General features: G+C 40.7%; 1 protein-coding gene across 1 annotated transcript in view; it reads left to right on the forward strand.

Moving 5' to 3' along the window:
- FAM98A (family with sequence similarity 98 member A) overlaps positions 1-20,515 on the forward strand; it is a 360,584-nt gene that overhangs the window by 90,599 nt on the left and 249,470 nt on the right. The window contains exon 2 of the mRNA XM_078649277.1: positions 16,950-17,098. Within this exon, the coding sequence (XP_078505403.1) occupies positions 16,950-17,098 (149 nt within the window). The remainder of the gene's footprint in view (positions 1-16,949; positions 17,099-20,515) is intronic.

Below are 20,515 nucleotides of genomic sequence, written 5' to 3' on the forward strand. Positions count from 1 at the left end.
TAGTCTGTACCAATGGTCTTAGAAAAAAGTCTACAAAAGCAGAGAGGGGCTCTAAAAGGGAACCTTGACCTGATATTATCGGCCTCCCTGGTGGTGGCCTCTGAGTCTTGTGTACTTTCGGCAAAGTGTAGAAATAAGGCATAGTTGGACTTTTCGTTTGTAAAAACTCTGCCTCATGTGCCGTAATCCAACCCTCACTTAGTGCTTCTTCAACTAGGATCTTGATCTCGTTTCTGAGTCTTTCAGTGGGATCAGAGCTCAAGGGGACATATGAGTTAGTGTTATTCAGTTGGCGAAGGGATAACCTGCCCTACGGGCAATTTCTACGAGTTCGGCGAAACTGCTCAACGTCTACCAGTTTTCAGAAACATGCTGAGGGCTTGTCCAAACAACTTCAAGCACGACATTATCCAAAAAAACTGATTGCACAATCATGGAAAAGAGCAGCAAACAACCATCGCGATGCTTTGTTGGAGGTCCCTGTTAGAAAACCACCCTTGGACCGTTTGACTTTAGTGACCACTTACAACACAAAGTCAAACCAATTCCAACGCATTGTGAGAAAAAATTGGAAAATTCTCAATTTTGGCAATGAGGAAATGCAATTTCCTCTTTTTGCCTTCAAAAGGTCCACTAATTTGAGGGACCGTTTGATACATACCCGTCCCAGAGACCCTCCTGGAAGAACAGTAGGCACACTCTGGAACACTGCAGCAGTTGCTGGACACCATCCCTGTGGCAACTGCTCAGTGTGCCCCCAAACTCAGAAAGTTTCCCAAATTGAGAAAGGCACAGATCGTCCCTGGATTCTCAAGAACTTTACCAATTGCAATAGTTCCCATCTCATCTACTTACTCACATGCCCATGTCAGGAACAATACGTGGGCATGACCACGAGGAAAGTACGGACGAGAATGTTGGAACACAAAAGCGCTTTTCGCTGTAAAAAGAGCATTTCCAGACTGACCAAACATTGGATAGAGTTAAATCATAGTGAAATTGATTTCTCTTGGACAGTGTTGGAGAAGCCATTTATACCGTCACACATTGGAGACTCTACTAGATACTTGTTCACAAGAGAACAGAAATGGATTTTTCGATTATCCACGGATTCCCGGGGTTTGAACGATGAAATTCCGTGGACTACATTATGATAACATATTCCGTGGATAACAACATGATTTCTACAATATATCCATGTTCTGGCTCCTACAAGTAGATCTGTTTCAGCTATAATGTCGGTTGACAAGTTAGTACATTAGACAACCTTTTTCCACACACAAGGTATCTGGTTGTACACAAATGCGGATAAACAACTACGATTTTCCACTAAGCACATCTCCCGAGTACTATGGAGGCAAGCTTTCCAATTTACATTTGTCTTCCATCAGACCCCACCATACACAGTGGTTAGTATTCATAATTTTGAATTATAAGGCATTCAGTTAAAATATACACCCTTGCATGTACATACAAAGCACATAAGTGGCGCTTCTAATATTGTTTGGTAAACTATGAATTTTATAAACACTAAATTCAATAATTATAACAGTACAATTATTGGGCCCCATGGGCTTTACAATATCTAAAATATTTCTTTTTATTGAGGCAAGTTATATTCGTTTAATCAGCGCGTAATTCTGACCCTACTTTGGAACTACACTGTCCATCGGTTTTCGAGTCCAAAGTCCTAGGGTCGCGGGAGCCTCTCCTTTGAACTACAATCTCCTCCCCTTGTAGTTCCAACTAAATCTCGCGAGAACACGCGACTCACTTCCTGAAACGCCGCGTATACCGGAATATATACAAAAACACTGAACGCGAGCTAAATGAAGAAACCTTTCCTGGCGATTGTAAGTGTTTATTTATATTGCTATGCCAGTGTTTATTTATATTGCCATGCCCAGGCGCGCTGACATTAAGTACTTTTGAATGGAGTAGACACACGTTCAGTTAACGGGAGCCTATGGGTGGAGACTAATGGGTGTACACTAAGTCGAACGTGCCTATAAGAATGACCTCACCCCTCCCACTCGTTGCCTCCCCCAACCTCAGACTTTGCCTGGGGCAACGACGGAGAGGTAAGTGTAACCTCTGTTGTATATATAAATGTTAAGCCCTTGTACATATTATTACAGTTAACTACATATTCAGTCTAGGCAGTCCTACTACATGTGGGTGAGCCTGGCTCTTTTTTGGCTGCTAGAGTATTGAGCACAGAACATAGTCTCTATAGGGATGACAACATAAGTAATAAAACCCAGGTTCTTAGCTGGTTTTTTATTTTTGAACTCCCTTTTCTTGTTCTTAGTGCGTGGCCTCCCTTATTCTGAGTTTGGTCCAGGTGAGGTGAGGTATTCTCCCCTGTCGAGATGGGTGAGTAAGGAACCATTTGGTCCTCTTTTCAATTTTTCTAATTACATTATATGGTTTTATATCCGATGCACTTACACCATCTTGCACTTTCTAGGTAAATTACATACCTGCTGACAAGGAGGAATGAGAAAACATATCCTTTATAGTTGTCACTGTGTTTTTGTTTTCACTATGATTGTGAATTGCACAAGCAGTAGCAAGAGTTTATAAGAACAGAGGCCCTGACGAAAGCCTAGGGAGTGTTCCCCTGTATGGCTGAAACATGTTGGCCCCTAAACAGTTATTTGTTGATACTGTGATTTTGCGCTGTTCTGGTTTTTAAATGGAAAGGAACTCACAGCTATTAAAGTTCTCTTACTGTGATTTTTCTATTCTCTTTTAATTTCACCTTTTTACACTTTCACCTTTGCACTGCTTATTGTTCTATTTGGTGATCCTACGCATGGTCACATGAGCGATTGTGGGCTTGACCCATGTCCTACCAGGCTGTTCTGGAAGTAGTCTCGCTAAACTGGAGACACACCAGCTCAGTCCTGTGGATGACCAGATGAGAAAAAATCAGACCACCAACAAGATTTTGATGGTAATCCAACTCTGGATTTTGGATCTCACCTACTTTTGCAGGTGGTTACATGCGTCGGATTGTCAAAACCTTATTCAAACACTTTCTGTAATTGAGTTATGCATTTGGTAAACTCAACACAGTATATGTTTTTTAGAGACATAGTTGTCTCTTATTAGACACCCAGGTTTTTGTGTATTTACAGACTGTATACTAGGGGAGAATAACCTGGGCAGGTCTATAATTTCCCCTGGACCCTCCAAACCCCGTTCTAGTTTTCAAACTAACTATATAGGAAGCATTTGAAGTGGCGGGCACAACCCTCCCCCTGCCCCCATCACACTGCACGCAGCGAACCTCACTATAGAGGTCGGATGGAAGTATTGTCTCCCCAGTACAGAAGTAGAAGTCGAGTGCACTGAAGGAGTCCCAGACAAAGCGGACAATGAAGGATTATACCAATCCACACAATTGTCACTCAATTTACGATGGAAACCATTGCTGGACACTCGGTGTACTGAGGGGCTAGTAATGTGGAGACGTGAAGGTAAGGTTCAGAGCCGGGGAAGGTGGTATTTGGATCAGGAATAGGAATGCTGATATCAGAGGCACATCTGCATATATGCCACCCATTCAGTCTGCCAATGGACAATACTCCCATACTACCAGCCCTTAGGATCCTGTGCCTTCTCCCAGATTAGCCCACCAGGCCACTGACTACCATATGCCCTTTTCATTTGCCTCTTCTATGTGTCGATCATCAGCCCTATGGTGCCCGCCCTCAGATCGCTGTGTTGGCCCCAGAGCCTTCCCACATCTATAGAAGATCTCAACTGCCCCACTGCAGACTTTTTTGAGTCCCCATGCAGATTTAAGTTATACTACCAATTCCTATACTGACTCTTGAAAGTCCCTTTGGAAAACAAAAAGGGTTGTATGTGAAAAGCTTGCAAAAGTCTCACCTACTGGCAATTCCTCTGACCAAATTGTAGGCTATCATCTTGACCCCAGTATACAATTACAGGAAGAGGCCAGTCACATGCGAATCAGCGTTGGCCCTTCAGTAAGAACAGTCCAGCCCTAACTGCGAAAGCCCCTCAGCCTGACATCAGAGCCTTTCAAGCATTCTATCAACCCTCTGACACCTCCTCCCCCATTTAAAGGTCAAGATCCTCTATCTGGCCCCTCTCTGCTGGGCTTTTGACTCCAGCAATAGCCCTCAGTGCTCTTCTGCTGAGTCTCGAGCACCTTTACCAGCCTTTGGTTTTATATGATGGGTTGATTACAGCATCCGCAAAGGGTTCATTCGTCAAAATGCAAAATGAGCATCTTTCTGCTAAGGTACCAGCATGTCTAGTAAAGAGCAGAAAAACTCCTAGCAAAGGGAATTGTTTTTAAGAGCTTTCCTAAAAGATTGGTAAGAAAATATAGTTTTTACATGGATAGGCCAATTCCAAAAAAGCATTTTTTGTTTTGGCTATAACTGTGGTGTAGTTTGACCAATCATGAAATTTTCCTGATAAAGTGTCAAGGTAGGTTTTGAGAGTCATGGAAAGTTTGGGGGTGATCCGTGCTGTGGGACCCGGCACAAAATAAGAATGCATTTGTAATCATTCCCAAAGGAACCTTATGCCACAGCTAGAGTCCGAACCGCTGTACGAACTTACACCAAATGTGGCAGTGATTTCGATGTAGATGTTGGTTCACTGAAGTGCCATTTGCTTATTTGGTGTAAATCCATTCAGTAGTTGTTGAGGAATTTTTTTATTTGAAAATTATAGTGATATATCTGGTCGCAAAGCCTTTGATAAATCTGCTTGTCCTGTAACAAAATCCACTTGTCCCTTTTATGCCATGTAATGCGGCAACAAATTATGGGAGCAATGTCCATATATAAGAGATCTGAAATAGCCTCTCTCTATATGCCAAGGCTCCTTCCATAGTAGGGTTTGTATAGTAGCAATTCCCTTATTGTTGGCACATTTCCGCAGATCTACGTGCATGGGCTGAAGGTAATGTAAAGCAACAGTTCCAGGGTTGGAATGCCTTTTGAGTCTGTGCAAACCTACTAACTTGCATGTTTTAAGGGTTTTCACCAAAATCTTTTCCCATACTGAGGAAGGTTGGATATTTACTGCTGACAATGGCAGACATAAAACATCTTCCAGGATTGGGAAAAAAGTGGTTGGAGGGAAAGTAAACTTGCAAACACGCAAATTTTCGCATTAGCAAATCTACACCTGCAGATTTGCTCATGCTAAAATGCAGTTCAGAAATATTTTCTAGGAGTACTATTACTTCTGTAAAGTTGTAAATTCGCGAAAGTCGTACATCCGCACTTAATCCAAGGACATGCAAAAACTAACAATCCATCCATTATGCTCTGAAAGTGGCAAAACAAGTCATGCATTGACAAAACTAAAAGACTGACCAACAATTTCAGACTTATTTGCTTTACCAATGCTTGTTTATTTTTATGTTTCCCATAATCTTATTAAAACTGGTTACACTGATTTTCCATTCTGAATATTTTTGGGAAATACTAGTGTACATCAACACATTTTACTAAATGATGCTGCAAAGAAATGGTACCTACATTTTTTTCAGTAGTTAAGCTAAATGTTTTTGCATTTTTTGTGAATATTTCAATTTGAAAGCAAAGAATCCTCAATCTTGCTTTCAAGCTTCTGCAAATATTTGCATCTAATCAGAGAGCATTCTAAGAGCATTATACATAGCCTCATATTGCTGAACATTGAAAACGTGTGTACACATTTTTATACTCTTAACCTCTGTCAGTTGTACAGCCTAAGCTTACAACATTTACTTAGGGCGCTCACCCTATTAATAAAGCCTTTGCATTAATGAACCATGAATACAAGTTTGAACACATGGACACAAATATTACCTTAACTGCAGGCAATGCCTTTCCCTGATCTATACTGTGGTACTGTAAACTGGCAGTCAAAGGGTTTGTACTGTACGGGGCTGGGCCTACTTGTCCCAAGGACAAAATACACAGGAAAACTTGTTGCCCTTGACCCCAAACAATATGTCCCGGGCGTCGGGCTATAGGAATTCCACATCCCTGGAGCTCATGCAGAGAAATGTGCAGCTCTGATGGGCTGCCAACACTTCACCCAGGAAGTGTTGGCAGCCATATTGGGATTCGGCTTCACCGAGTCCCACATAATGAAACTGGGGCAGGTTAGGAATAACCTTACTCCCAAGCCATGGTTTTGGGGTCCCCTGGGGCCCAGCCACGGCATTAAAGCATTTTTAAAAAAAAATAATTTTGCTGCGGAATCACGATATGCTGGTCAAAAGAAAGACGGAAAACTAATCGGCCCCTGAGCATTTTATACTTATCTGGCCGTATGATGTATAAGAATAGACTGTTTGACCATATGAACGGCTGCATAAATAGCCAGCAAAATAAGCACGTCCGTGTCACACTGGTCAGAGATTATCCTTAATATTTTGAGTAGCAGGGCAACAATAGTTTCTTTTTATATGAAGGACTAACCTGCATGCAAACCATGATGTAGGTTAAATGTGTAAGAATTTACTTTGATTTAGACGTAGTAATGTACTATATTCATCTAGGTGCAAACACATTTAATTCTGTGTCCTCTGCACTTATGTGATCACCACTTGCAGAGCCACAACATATCGTTGATAAAACGTCCACAGTAAGTTTCTGCTCCACACATTTGGATGTGTATATCAGTGCCACCAACTTGTGTGTATTCTTGGGATTACAATTGTAAACACGCTTTACAACACTGCCTTTCACACCTAATTTTTACTACATAGATAAGTACATATAGGTTTTTACCTTTTACCACACAGGTGTTTTTTTATTTTATTTTATTTTTAAATGTATGTATAATTGTTAATTATAGAAGGGTGGAAGCCACACTATATTTAGGATTCCGAGAGATAGGAATTCCTCAGATTTGTGATTGGTAATAACTTTGCCACTGTTTGACGAAGCTCCATGAAACTTTACAGACCTATTTCCTTTTCTACATTGGCTGATGATGCAAAATTTTAGTTAAGGGGGTGCAAAGAAAAAAAGGGAGGTGGGTGGTTCCAAAAATACGTTTTTGCACCAATGCAATTTCTATTTTCCGTAGACTTTTTAGACGGACGTAGAGGCAAAATGGCTGATTAGATTGTCATGAAATTTGGCTAGAATATGGATTATGGTGTGGAAAGGTCCTTTCTATTATTTGTTCAAATTTGATTCAGTAGATTATTTGATGATAAGTATCAAAAACCAATTGATATATTGGGCTGCGGTATACCATGGTAATTTTGCAGTATATCGTGGTACATGGTGATGACAAAACACAATATTATTGACTTATGACGGCCCTTACAAAATAAAAAGGCTCCCATATTTTATAGACCACATTTTGGCTATATTGTGGGATACTATTTGAGATATATCTTATTACTAATTTGTTAAGCTATTTGAAGAAATGGGGTTCCTTAACAAAGTCTTAGTAGTTTGGGAAAAATATGTTTATTGTGTATGTTAGAAAGAAACTCTCTAGGAAAAAAAAAGATATATATATAAGCACATACACACGCTCACCACGCACACACACAAAGCGCTCCTTCTCAGACCTGAGGAAGGTTGTGCGTGCGTCGGTGAAGCCACATTGGATATCCTGTGTGGCGTGTTGTGTCCTGAGAGTGTGTTATCCCCTGTGGGGGCGGACCGTTTGAGATATATATATATATATCTCAAAAATCTCCTAGAGTTACTTTCTTTTAAAATATACACAATAAAAATATTTTTCCCAAACTACTGAGACTTTAAGGTACCGCATTTCTTCAAATATATATATATTAGGATCGCAAAAATCTGGATTCCAAAAGATGCGTGTCACAAAGAAATAAAATATCGAAGAAAGAAGTGACACCACTCCACTGTATTTCCACTACAACGTTTCAGCTTCCGCCTTCCTCAGGTAGTACAGGAGGGTTTCCTCAGTGCTGCACAGATGACACTTCTGAATTTTCAACAAGCATCGGGAGTGAAGATTCCATTTGGAATGTGGAATCAATGCAGTCCTGAGATCACTTGAGATATGCAGTAATCAGGTGGTATTGTCAGTGATGTTCAGTCCGTCTGGATGCAGTGATTTTAACGGTACTTCCAGAAGTTTTCTGTGGAGTCCAGATGTTCTTCCTGTAAGACATGTTCTACAGGGAAAATCTTCAAATCTGATAGTAAATGATCCACAAGGTTAAAAGGATTGGCTACAGGCTTGTCAAGTTTCGTATTAATTATTGACGATTTGTGCTTTCTGAATAATGTACGGAACTCATTTACTGTTTGTCCTACATATTGATTTTTACAGCTTTGGCACTGAATCACATAAATAATCCATGGTGATACACGTGTAAGATGATGTCTTATTCCATAGGTCCTTCTCGTAACAGAACTAGTTACTAATGATGTTTGTAAAAGGCATTCACAAGTGAGTCATCTCTAACAAAAGGCTGCATTTTCCCAAAAGTCCAGTTGTTATCCCACAACAGGACTTGTTATAGGCCTGAAGTTTATCTTTGATGTCAGTGTCAATAGACTAACTGAAACTTTACCCTTCAAGTTACATGGAACTTGAATTGTGTAAGATCGGTGTAACTTGAGGGGTAAGGTTTCAGTTAGTTAGATGATCCTAATGTGCCCCTTGTAGCATCCTGCTTCTACACTTAAAAGAAAGCTGCCTTCTGTGTATCCTCTCTCACTGTTGTCCTGAAAGACTTCTGTACACTTTTTGCACCAAGCTCAGTAACTTTTACAGGAAGCTGTGTTGTGTTGTGTGTTTCCAAAACTGCCTCACTGATTTATGACCCTCGATCACTAAGCCTCTTGCTTTTTAAGAAATGTATGGCTTGTGGGCATGAAATACTATCTGGATTTATTTTCCCAAAGAGGACCACACAAACTGTACAAGCCACGTGAAAATCTAGAAATATCCCTGTTTCTCCATTTGCCTGAATTTTTTTCTTTTAATAATGCCTAGTGTCACTCTTTAGCACTACTGTACTTGTCCCCCTTTCATTCAATTCAATTCAATTCAATTCAATACAATATTGCTTTATTTCGATTTTGGTTGCAAATCATAAAAGCATACATTACAAAACATACATATATTCCTAAATAAATACAATCATATAACTGTTTACAATACACTTTAAAAAGACAATATTTACAAGATAAAATATTATTCGATTAGCAACCTGCAAGTTGAATTTTTTTTAAAATGTCTGAGCATTACTTATTATATCATTAAAAATTCAAGTTTCAGTATTTTGTGGTGAGCACTCTAGGGTCAAACGATGGCGGACAACACATTTAAGGAAGTTCGCCACTAGGAAAACCAACCGCTCATCCTGTAACAATTGTAGAAAAAGTAATGCTGGACGATATTGTTTAAGACCAGTACTCCTTAGTATGGGTATAAGCCATTTTTTCCTAAGGTTGTGATAAAATGTACAAAAAAATAAGATGTGAAGAGTGGATTGTGGCGAGAGACCGTCACAGGGACAAGGGGGAAGTGCTTTTGCCCAGTTGTTTCTAGTAGGAAATGTGACCAATCTATAAAAAGAGTTCATTCTGAACCTTACCAGCAGATGTCGTTCATAACTTGTGGTGTTATAAGTGAGGTATGGCTGTATTAAAGGTTCCGTTTGTATTAGCAGGGCATGAGCGACAGAGGGTTTTGTTATCTCACTCGTTAGTCTCAAAGCCTCTAGATGAGCCAAACATTTCTTTTTTAGAGCCTTTCTTGGTACCTCACGAATTATGGAGGGATTAGAGTAATATTGATCCCAACCCAAGTCATGAAAAAATCTCGCTACATATTGCAGCCACCTTGAGTTATTTGCGTCATCCATTTTTAAGCAATCGGAAAGAATAAGCTGGGTAAAGGTTGCCTTTTCTGAGGTCCAAATCCTATGCCACAATAACAGTGGTTCAAATTTTGCTAGGTCCGTAATATATGAAAGACCCAGCTCAATGTGACAGGCAAGACTACCTGAGCTACCAGGTACTCCTAATAGATATCTTAGAAAGGAGTTTTCTACCTGCTGAATACTATCAAGTGCGACGAAACCCCCTAAGACCCGCCCCATACAGAGCCACAGAAAGGCATTTGGCTTTGTAGATTTTTATCATTTCCAAAGGCGCTCTTTTTCCCAGCTTTCTGGCAAAATTAGTTAAGGCAGCTGTGGTTCTTAAAAAAAGCAATTTGCGTGTCTCCACAGCGGGTCTCCATGAAAGTTGATGGTCTATTGTTATGCCTAGATAAGAATATTTGTCAGTGGTCGCTATTTTTTCCTTGTTGAGGTAAATCCCCCTCATTTTGCTTTTGCGACTTGAACCCACCCTCATGACGAAGGTTTTACTGATATTTATTTTCAAATCCAGGCCCGCCATAAACCTTGAGTACCTGTCCAGATTCTTTTGTAGTTCAATGGGGGTGCGGGCTAATATTACTGTGTCATCCGCGTAAAGTAACGCAGGAATTGGGCGGTTTTCCACCATTGGGAGGTCTTGGGAATCCTTCAACATCTCACTTTCCAGCCTGTTCGTATACAAGGTGAAGAGGAAGGGGGCCAGGACGCATCCCTGCCTCACCCCTCTTTCTATAGGGAAGTCCTCCGTCAACTCACCTCCCATTCCATAGTGGACCTTGGCTGTGGCATTGGAATAGAGTTCTCTCAGGAACTTCACTTCGTTTGATGGTGCCCCCATATCGATCAGCAAGGACCAAAGTTTGGAATGGGAGACACAATCAAACGCAGATGATAAATCCACGTAGACCATATACAAATCTCCGCCTTTAATGGAAACATATTTATCAATAAGGAGGGAGAGATTTAGGGCCTGCTCTATAGTCCCTAGACCTTGACGAAACCCATATTGTAGGTCTGAAATAATTCTTCCTTCCTCCGCCCAATCTTGTAACAGTTCTAAAATGACTCGACCTGCCACTTTGCCAAGGGAGTCTAAGAGAGAGATTGGGCGGTAGCAGGAAACAGACCCCCTATCCCCTTTTTTGAATATGGGAACTAATACGGACCGTGACCAGGATTCCAATAAGCCAACTTTACAAGTTGCATTCAAGACTCTTGTGAGAAGGGGGGTCCATAGATCCATTTGGACTTTAAACAGATCAATTGGGACGCCATCAGGACCAGGCGCCTTCCCATTCTTACTAGCTTTCAGAGCCTGTGCGACTTCTAGCATTGTAAACTGCAGATCAATAGGATAAGGACTGGGTAGATCATTGGGTCTAGGATTCCCTATATTTTGGGAGTCCGATCTATATGAAAAGATCTTAGTAAAATGTTGAACCCAGTCTTTCTTTTCTATTGCTATCTCAATATTCGGGAGCCTGATGTTATCATTTAGAAAAGGGGATTTGACCACTTGCCAGAAAGCAGCTGAGTTCTTAAGACTGCAGCTTTTGTGCAGTTGGTCCCAAAGTTGGTTTTTAATTCCCTCTTCCTCGCTTTGAGTGCTAGATTGTATATATTCCGTAATGTTTTTACCTCTTGGGGAATCCTAACCGACTTCCTAAGGGCACTTTTTAAATTGGAGTAAGCTACCGTACATGCATGATTGAACCACCCTTTTTTCTGGCTGGGTTTTTGTTTAATTTCGACCCAAAGCGCCTCTTTTATTATTTTAAGAATTGCCTCAAAATTAATAATAATTTCTTGGTCAGATACGTCCATACTAAGACATTTTGTAAAATTTGGGAGAGCCCTTACTACCACTTGCTTTGTTATTTCTGCAGGGTCTATTTTTCCCCACTTCAAAGCATAGCCATTTATTCTACTTAAGGCCAAGTTGTTTTGCGTTAAAATGGAGCTATAACCGCTCCTTGAGTTTTGGGACAATGGCATGGAGACGCTAATTGGAGTGTGATCGCTCAATGGTATTTTATGCAGAGTGAACACTGCTTCTTCAGCCAGCATAGCACCATTTGAGACAAGAATATAATCTATAACTGAATAATGTCCCCTCCCATGAAATGTTGGAGCAAGTAGCAAATCCTCCTTATTGGCGTTATTTGCTATTACTAGATCTAGATCAAACAATATTTTGTTAAGGAGGTTGCCTAAGGTACAATGCCTAAAGTGTGTAATTGAATTACTAGCTTCATCTATTATACCACAAGTACCATTACCCTCAGAGATACATGGACCCAAGTTAAAATCCCCCCCCCCCCAAATAATTGTCACATCCTTCTCAGTCTTTCTCAAACAAGTTGATAGAGTGGATCGAATCAGTGTTCCCACATTTACTGCATCTAGAACTGTGAGGTTATTGTAAAAATTAACCACAAGGAAAATTTCCTTGTTAAGGCATATCCATAGAATCTGGAAATGTGGGTCTAATTTAATGGCTACAACTTTAGTCATATTAAGAAGGTTTGAGACGTAGATTGTTAAGCCCCCTTTCGCTCTGCCCGAAATAGATTGTTTGGCAGGCGAGAAATAGGTCTTATATCCCTCTATATGTATGACATCGCATGCCCACGTCTCCTGAAGTGCTAGAATGTCGAAATTTGGGATAAAATCTATCCACTTGTCATTAGTCACTTTTGCCCGCTGCCCTGCCACATTCCAGAAAAAGACAGAAATACGATGCTTGGTCTCTACCCCTTTATGTCCCCAATAACTGGATTTAGTGTATTGTCAATTCCTGAGTGGCAATTCTGTTTGGATTTGGAAGCTAGGGAAGGGAAATTTTGACCTGCAATCGTAATTGCAGGGACAATCGTTGTGTCTTTCATGCAGGCTGGCTTAGGGCACTGAATAGAAAAGATGTCATTTACGAATTGTTGGTTAATGATCATGGGGGGAACCTTTTGTGGACTAACAGAACTATTTTCAGAGCTAATTTCTACTGTCATCCTTTGATCAAGTCAATCAATTCCCTCCATATCTGATAGTGCAACATAACGGTTGTAAAGTGGAATTAGGTATTTGGAATATTGATAGAACGGATACCTAGGATGTTCTTCCAGATTCAGGGACGGTTGCCTTGGCCAGTCTGTCTGCCTTTGGATCGACAGGTCTTTATAATTTCCAATAGACTGGAAGAATGGTCGAGCTTTATATGCTAAGGGCCTAGGGTGACCTTCTAGGTCTAGAAGTGAATGTCCTAGCCAATCATTCTGATTTCGGAATGGAGGTTCTATGTGATTTACAGTAGACTGAAACAGTGATAGGACATTGGATACTGGTGCTGTTGGAATTCTAGGGTAGAAGTATGTAAGGTCACATGGATTTATGGTGTTACTAACATTGTGCGGAATCCAGTTAATAATGTGACCAACTGCTCTTTTATCTTTGAAATTTATTATTATTATGTCTCCCTTTATATCTTTTTTCCTATGTCCTATCCATGGAAGGCGTCTGACATACAAAATTTTCCCATTTAGATTTGGAGGGAGGGGACGGTTCTGTTTTAGCCAGTATATTACTTTATTCCGTAGTTGATATTCGGCTTCATTAATCCCTTCGTCCAAAGATGGTACTCCAGTTAGTACCACCACGAATGGGACTGCTTCCGGCGGCAACTCCACAATGAGCCTTTTCGATGGAATGTACCTCGAGAGCTCATTTACTTTTGGAGCGCCACGGGGAGGATTTGATTTCAAAGTTCCAAGCCCTCCTTGTCTTTCTGCTTCGTAGTTGTATTGGTTACTACTGGTTTGGGGGAAACTAATTTGGCAACTTTAGTTTTGGGTGGGTTCATGATTTTACTTGCATCTTTATTTGTATCTTTATTTGTATTCTTTGGGACTGGGACAGATTTCATGTGGAGCAGGTATAGGCTTTTTTAAATCTTTTGTGGCCTCTTTAATTTCCCCCATGACTTGCTCCAAAATTCCCAATTGTGAGTCTATTCTTTTCAGCCTCTCTACTATTGGTAGAATGAGGGATTTAATTAAATGTTCCATATTACTCATTAGGTCAGTGGAAGACGCATCTTTTGGTGGTATATGCGATGGTGTGGCTACTACAGAGGCTAGTAGTGGGTCATCCACTGTAGCTTTATTATTCCCAGAGCTAGTATTAGTAATTTTATTTTTAATTTTATTCTGGGCACTGCCTCTTTTTCGTCTTTTTTTCGGGGGGGGGCCCACAATCGAGGTTAATTTACTTATCTTTTTTTCCTTTTGATTAGATTTATTTTTCGGTGGTGTAATGTCTGACAATATTTCTACCTCAGGGATTAAATTAACAGAGAGTGATGAAACATTTAATATTGGAGAACTGATTACTGGGAGAGTAGAGGATCTCTCCTGAAAGATTAATGGAATGCTATCTATGGGGGATGCACCAAAACCCTCCTTTTTGCAAATAGGATTAGGAGTTGGGGAGACAGCCTGCGTCATCGCACCCATCGACGAACGTTTGTTCTTGATGAGCTCCACAGAGCGGCGTCTATCGGCCCGACGCTCAGCGAGCATTGCCTCCCTATCAGCATTATTACCAATCCTAAAAATATAATTATCTAGCGGACCTCGATTAGTTCCTCCTGGGGGAAATGATGTTTCTTCTTGAGTGACTGACATTGTACAAACAGAAAATTAACACAAAATTCAAAGTTATTGAGTAAGAGGACCAACTAGGCTACCGATAGAAATCTAACAATAACAATGAACAGAATAAAACAAGAGCAAGGTCAAACCGGACATTTATAACAAAAGATACAGAGTGATAGTTATACTAGAGGCATCTTACTTCAAGTTGTATGAAAGAAATCTCTATGCATCCTATGCGTCAAATCGCCAGCTGGGAAATGAAAGAGGGTGAGCCCAGCCCAGCCTCCCTCGTCCTCCGAGGGCCTAACAGGGCCCGCCCTTTGCCCGGCTTTCGCCCGGCGCTCCCGCGCAGCGGTAGACTGTAGTATATTTATATGGTGATCAGGCGGTAGTGGGCGGGTCTCGGTGTTGACGCTGGAGCAGGTGTTGTAATTCCAGCAGGGACTCCTGGAAGTTTGAGTCCCTGCTCTGCTGCTCAACCCGCCTTGCCACGCACACAAACCAGTGCACAAAGTCCCCAGACGGCGCAGCGGGCTAGGTATAGCGCTAGGGGAGTCCTTTCGGTGGCGCTAGGAAACGTGAAGCAGTTCTCACACAACAATGTCCCAAAGTCCGTGAAGCGATATAGGGCTTTTAACCTGTTTCGCGGTGGGGGGCGGGTCTCGGTGTTGACGCTGGGGCAGGTGTTGTAATTCCAGCAGGGACTCCTGGAAGTTTGAGTCCCTGCTCCGCTGCTCAACCCGCCTTGCCACGCACACAAACCAGTGCACAAAGTCCCCAGACGGCCCAGCGGCACCCGCGAAGCGGGTGCGGCTAGGTATAGCGCTAGGGCAGTCCTTTCGGTGGCGCTAGGAAACGTGAAGCAGTTCTCGCACAACAATGTACCCAAATTTGTCATTCAAATAGTATTGCATCTTATATTAACATTTTAAATTGCTTCGTGATAATTTACCTACACGTACATTAGAGTGTACTTGTCTGATCTATCTGCCTACATGAAAAGTTCACAATCGGGTGTCCCTCATCAGTATTACTGTAATGATGTTCTACCAGGTGCATAGCAGGTGTTTGTCACAAAACACTCCTTCACCAATAGGGAATTTAAATGCAGTTAAGTAACTTACCTTCTATTAAGCCTATGCATATAGCAGCCATTGAAAGTGCTGATTTTAGTGCCTAGGGGCCAGAAATACAGCAGTTTTAGTGATCTTAAAGGGAGAATCGGGCTGTTTGTGACCGCTAAAACGCCTTTTAGCATGTTCTAGCCCTATTGTGTGAGTTGGTAACCTGTTACCGACTCGCAAAATAGGGTTTGTGAGTCCGTATTAGGAAGGGGCATGCCAAGGGCATCCTTTCCTAATTGCGAATGGCAGGGGCATGTATTAATGTTTTGCTACCGAAATGCAGTCGCTGAATATTCATATTTTACTGGCTTCATGAAGGAGGTGGTTACCCATTCGCAAACAGGAAGGGGTCACCAAGGGACCCCTTCCCCTTAGTGAATGTGGGCACCAACATTTTCTAGGATCAGGCAGTGATCCCACGGGCCACTGCCTACTCTTAAATAATGAAAATGTAGCTTTTCATTTTCATTTTTTAAATGTATCTTTTTTTCCTTTAAGGAAAACGGCTGCCTTTCCATACAAAAAATAGCTTTATTTAAAAAGCAATCACAGGTATGGTGGTCTGCTGATCCAGCAGGCCACCATCCCTGTGATTACAGGCCATTCCCAATGGGTCGCAAAATGCGACCTGCTTCGTGACCATTAATGAGGCAGAACCTTGCGTCACATTTGGGAATTGCAAACAGTGTCTGAGACACTGTTATACATCACATTTTAAGACTTCCTAATTGCGAGTCGCAAAAAGTTGCAGTTAGGAAGTTGCAAAATGCTTATGACTTAAATCTGGCCCTAGAAGTTCACTTTACTGTGTAATCAAATAGAAGCTCTGGGTCGTAACCTGGGTGAGGGGTGCTCTTCAGAGTGCGATATGGGGGATCCCCAAGAACCAAGGTCATGTGCTAAACTGGACAGCAGTAGAATAGCATCATTCATCAGAAGGCCCCCACAAGCGCTCATTTTGTGGGATGTTAAGATGAGAATCAAATGGCACATAGCCATAATGATAAACACTCTTGCATGAATGGGAGGCATTTGGTACAAAGGAGAGATACAAAAATAGAAGAAAGCCGACATTCCCTGTGAACCCCTCTGCCTCACCCACTCCCCCAGAGCAAGGTTTTTGAAGTATGAATTGCTTAATCATTGACCTCAAGTGTTCCATTTAATGGTGTTTATGTATTCATACTAACGCACAGAAACCATCAACACACGTTTAGAGAAACCAACTCAACTGTATTTTATGTTATGCACTTTAATGTTAATTGTATGTACTGAGTAATTTGTGTTTCCCTCCAAAAGTTACAAAGGGCCCTTGCTGGAAGAAGGTGCCCTCTGTCAAGCCTCCTCGAGTGGTGCCACTTCACCAGAATACACAAAGGTCTGCGCCTGGCTGGTTTCCGAGCTCAAATTGTATTGCAAAATAGAGGAAAGTGTTCAAGCAACAAACAGTAAGTAATTATACACGCTTATTCATAAAGTAAGGAACAAATGCATGTTTGTAACTGACAAGGTTCACAGCATCATCATACAATGTACACTAAGTTCAGTCCAAGACAAAAAGATTATTTCTGGTTCTGGGGCTGAATGGAGATTATTGGTGTGCATGCTGGTTGTCATATCGCCTGACTACACATTACTTCTGTGAGCCAGAATCATGGCTGGAAGGGAAGTCGCTATTTCTTTTTCCTACTATGGATTTCATGAATAGTCTAAAAATACAGTTTAAAGAATGCTCATTAACAATGCATGTCACTCTAGGTTTCATATTTACGCAGTTTTATGCTTTGTTCCACTCTTTTTATATAATCGTAATACAGAAAATAAAATAAAAGAGATAATACGACAAGAAAATAGACAACATGACCGAATCAGCACTCCGAAACCTACACTATCAATAGTCATACAAGATGGTAGTCGTGACAGGTTTAGACCTATAGAGAGGGATGGGGCAGACGCCAGGAGTAAATATTCTTTTATTTAAGTACGTTTTTTTTTTTTAAATAATTTTTTATTTTAGTAAGTATGCTTTAATTGTGACCGCTGTGCATACATTTTGATTGGCCATATCTGGTTTGCCAAAGAATTTATCTTTAGGAATTTGTGGTATATATTTTTGAACATAGCTCCTTTTGAAGGAGGTAGAATTGTGAGTTGAGCTGTGAGCTGAATACCTCTCAGAAAGAAAAGAGAGAAAAAAACACTTGCGTGGTTGGAAGGAGACAGAAAAATAGAGAGGTCAGAAAACAACTCCTATTGCCAATATCAGGACTGGATTGCTAACAGATGTTGGTGCATGCCGTGTACTAGGTAGGTAGTGTTTTCTGTTTGTAGGTATTTCTGTAGTATTGTTACATCAAAGACCGTTTACCTGTAAATATATAGTTCTTGTCTCCGAATTTCTTGTACGAAACGTTCTGGAAATGAGACCGGCTTAGTGAGTTGGCTTCTTATCTTTACGTGTGGTATACTTATGCTCACCAGGAGTAGTGAGATAAGCTTTCAGTAATTTTCCAGTTGCATAGAAATGCACTTGAAGCAAAACCGAATCTTTGATGTTGGAGGATCAGAAAAGACGCTAAAGCAAGCCTATGCTGATAGTCGAATTCTAATAGTAAGCCCAAATATTTCCGGCTTAGTCGCCTACCACAGGGGCTTTACTTTGTCACATTAGAATACCATGCTTAAGAGGGTCCTGCCATAGCACTTGGCAGCTTTGTAGGTCGCGAGCTGTTCATGCGATCGGGCTGCCGGCAGTGCACAGGGGTTGGATTATGTGTGTGCAAGTCTCTGCCTTTATTTTTTGTTGGCTGAGACTGCGTACTTGAGATTGAGAGAGATCGCTCTACTACGTTCTCCCTGAGGTTGTTATATTTCAATAAAGCTGGTACTCCATACTTACCTGTTTCATGCAGAAGTATTTAAACAGCATATTTTGCGACAAGCTGCACAACCTCAGAACTTGTTTCCACGCTGCATTGATCCTGCTTGAGACTCTTTCCATCTTCTGCTGCTTGAGGAGTGCTTCATGTTTCCTCCTGCTATTGTAATCATCCCGAACGTCACAACAGTGATGTGCATGCCTGTATAAAATAGATTTATTACTACCATTACAAACTCAATATTTTAGTTTAAATAATCATCATGCTTATGAGCTGTTTTGTGAATTTACTTATTGGTTGTGGAACCAAATATATAGTTGTGGAATCATACAATCGCGCCTATTTGGAAAATCTTACAAGTGCATTTCTTACTGTGCAACACATTATTATTATTTTGTCATCATATCATGTCATCTTTGACACTATTTATTGGTAATTTTACAATTCGCTTTTGGAATACTTTATTTATTAAAAATGCAAGCTGTGGTTCTCCTCTTCCTTTTTTGGATTTACCTGGTGAACCAATTATCAAGTAGAAGGATTGGGACAGGTCATTTACTGTCTATCTTGGTGCTATTAGTGCACAACGCTATAGAACAGAAAGGAAAGAAATTGTTTAAGAGCACTTCCTACGAAAAGAAAGCCATTGTATTTTTTTAACATTTACCTGTGTGTACTCCTCTTGAAAGGAGAAGAGCTGGATGAATTTCAAGAAGCTGAAAAAAGATTAGAGAAGAGGTTTGATACACAAAAAAGCATTGTCATACACTGTTTACGGTTTTTTTTCTGAAGAAAAAAAACAGGAAGAGTCCGCGGAATTTTATGCCACAGCTTTAATAATTTTAACAGCAAACTGTGAGTTAGAAAACTTTTCTGAACAGCTCAAAAAAGACCTGTTGGTTGTCAGATGTCATAACAAGCCCATCCAAGAGAAACTACTTTCTTTTAAAATATTATCTCTTTCTGATGGGGTTGATGGTGCTTTTATGATTGATCATTCGCAGTCAGAAATGACAATCTTAAGGAAAAATGCTGATGAATCAGTACTAAATATAAAAAGCAAGCTGCCAAACGACGTCTTTATCTTTCAAATCTTAGTCAAAAGATAATATTTTACACAACAGATTTTGTGCATGTTTTTATTGCGTATCTCCACGTCATGCAGCTAATTTCAAACAGTGGCCTCCATTTAAGAGAAATTGTAATCCGTGTGGTGTTTAGGGCCATTTTGCTAAAGTGTGTATAAAAAAGAAAGGTCAAGTGAATGAAATAGAAGAATCTTCAGACAAAAATGAAATACTGACTAGTTTAAAAGATGTAGCGCTGAATGTTAATTCTATGGATCTTACATTTTGGGAGAATCCCACTGCTTATATAGTTGTGGGAGGGGGAAAAAAGTCAAGTTGGTAATGGATTCAAGAGCCAGGGTAACTAACCTCACTCATTATACATTTGATCAATTTCGGAAAGGTGAACTACTTGAAGATCCTGATATCAGGTGAACAATGTTCACCACAAAACTTTTTTCCCCGCAGGGAATTACAACGCGGTCATTACAACGTCCGCGTTTTAATTCCGCATACCATTACTCCGCAAGTCGGAACGACGAATTGTGGAGGGGGGAGAAGATGTTGGATTAAAAATCCAACACCTTCCCTAATGTCCGCCCAGACTGTTGTTGGAATAGTAAATTAGACTATTCCAAACATCCACCACTTCCTCTCCGCGTTGTTACGACTTGCGGGGTAATGGTATGCAGAATTACAACGCGGTCGTTGTAACAACCGCGTTGTAATTCCCTGCGGGGAAAAAGACTGCGGGATAACGAGGCATATTCCTGATCTCATGAATGAATCTTTTCAAGCTAAAACATCGACCTCATTGGTTGTTTTGTATCTACAATTAGTTACCAGAATATATGCTTCACTGTCTAAGTCTATGTTACAGGTTGTTAGAGGTTGTTCTTTTACCTGGCAAAAGCAAAAA

This window comes from Lissotriton helveticus, chromosome 6 (genome assembly GCF_964261635.1).
Source record: "Lissotriton helveticus chromosome 6, aLisHel1.1, whole genome shotgun sequence".
NCBI lineage: Eukaryota > Metazoa > Chordata > Amphibia > Caudata > Salamandridae > Lissotriton > Lissotriton helveticus.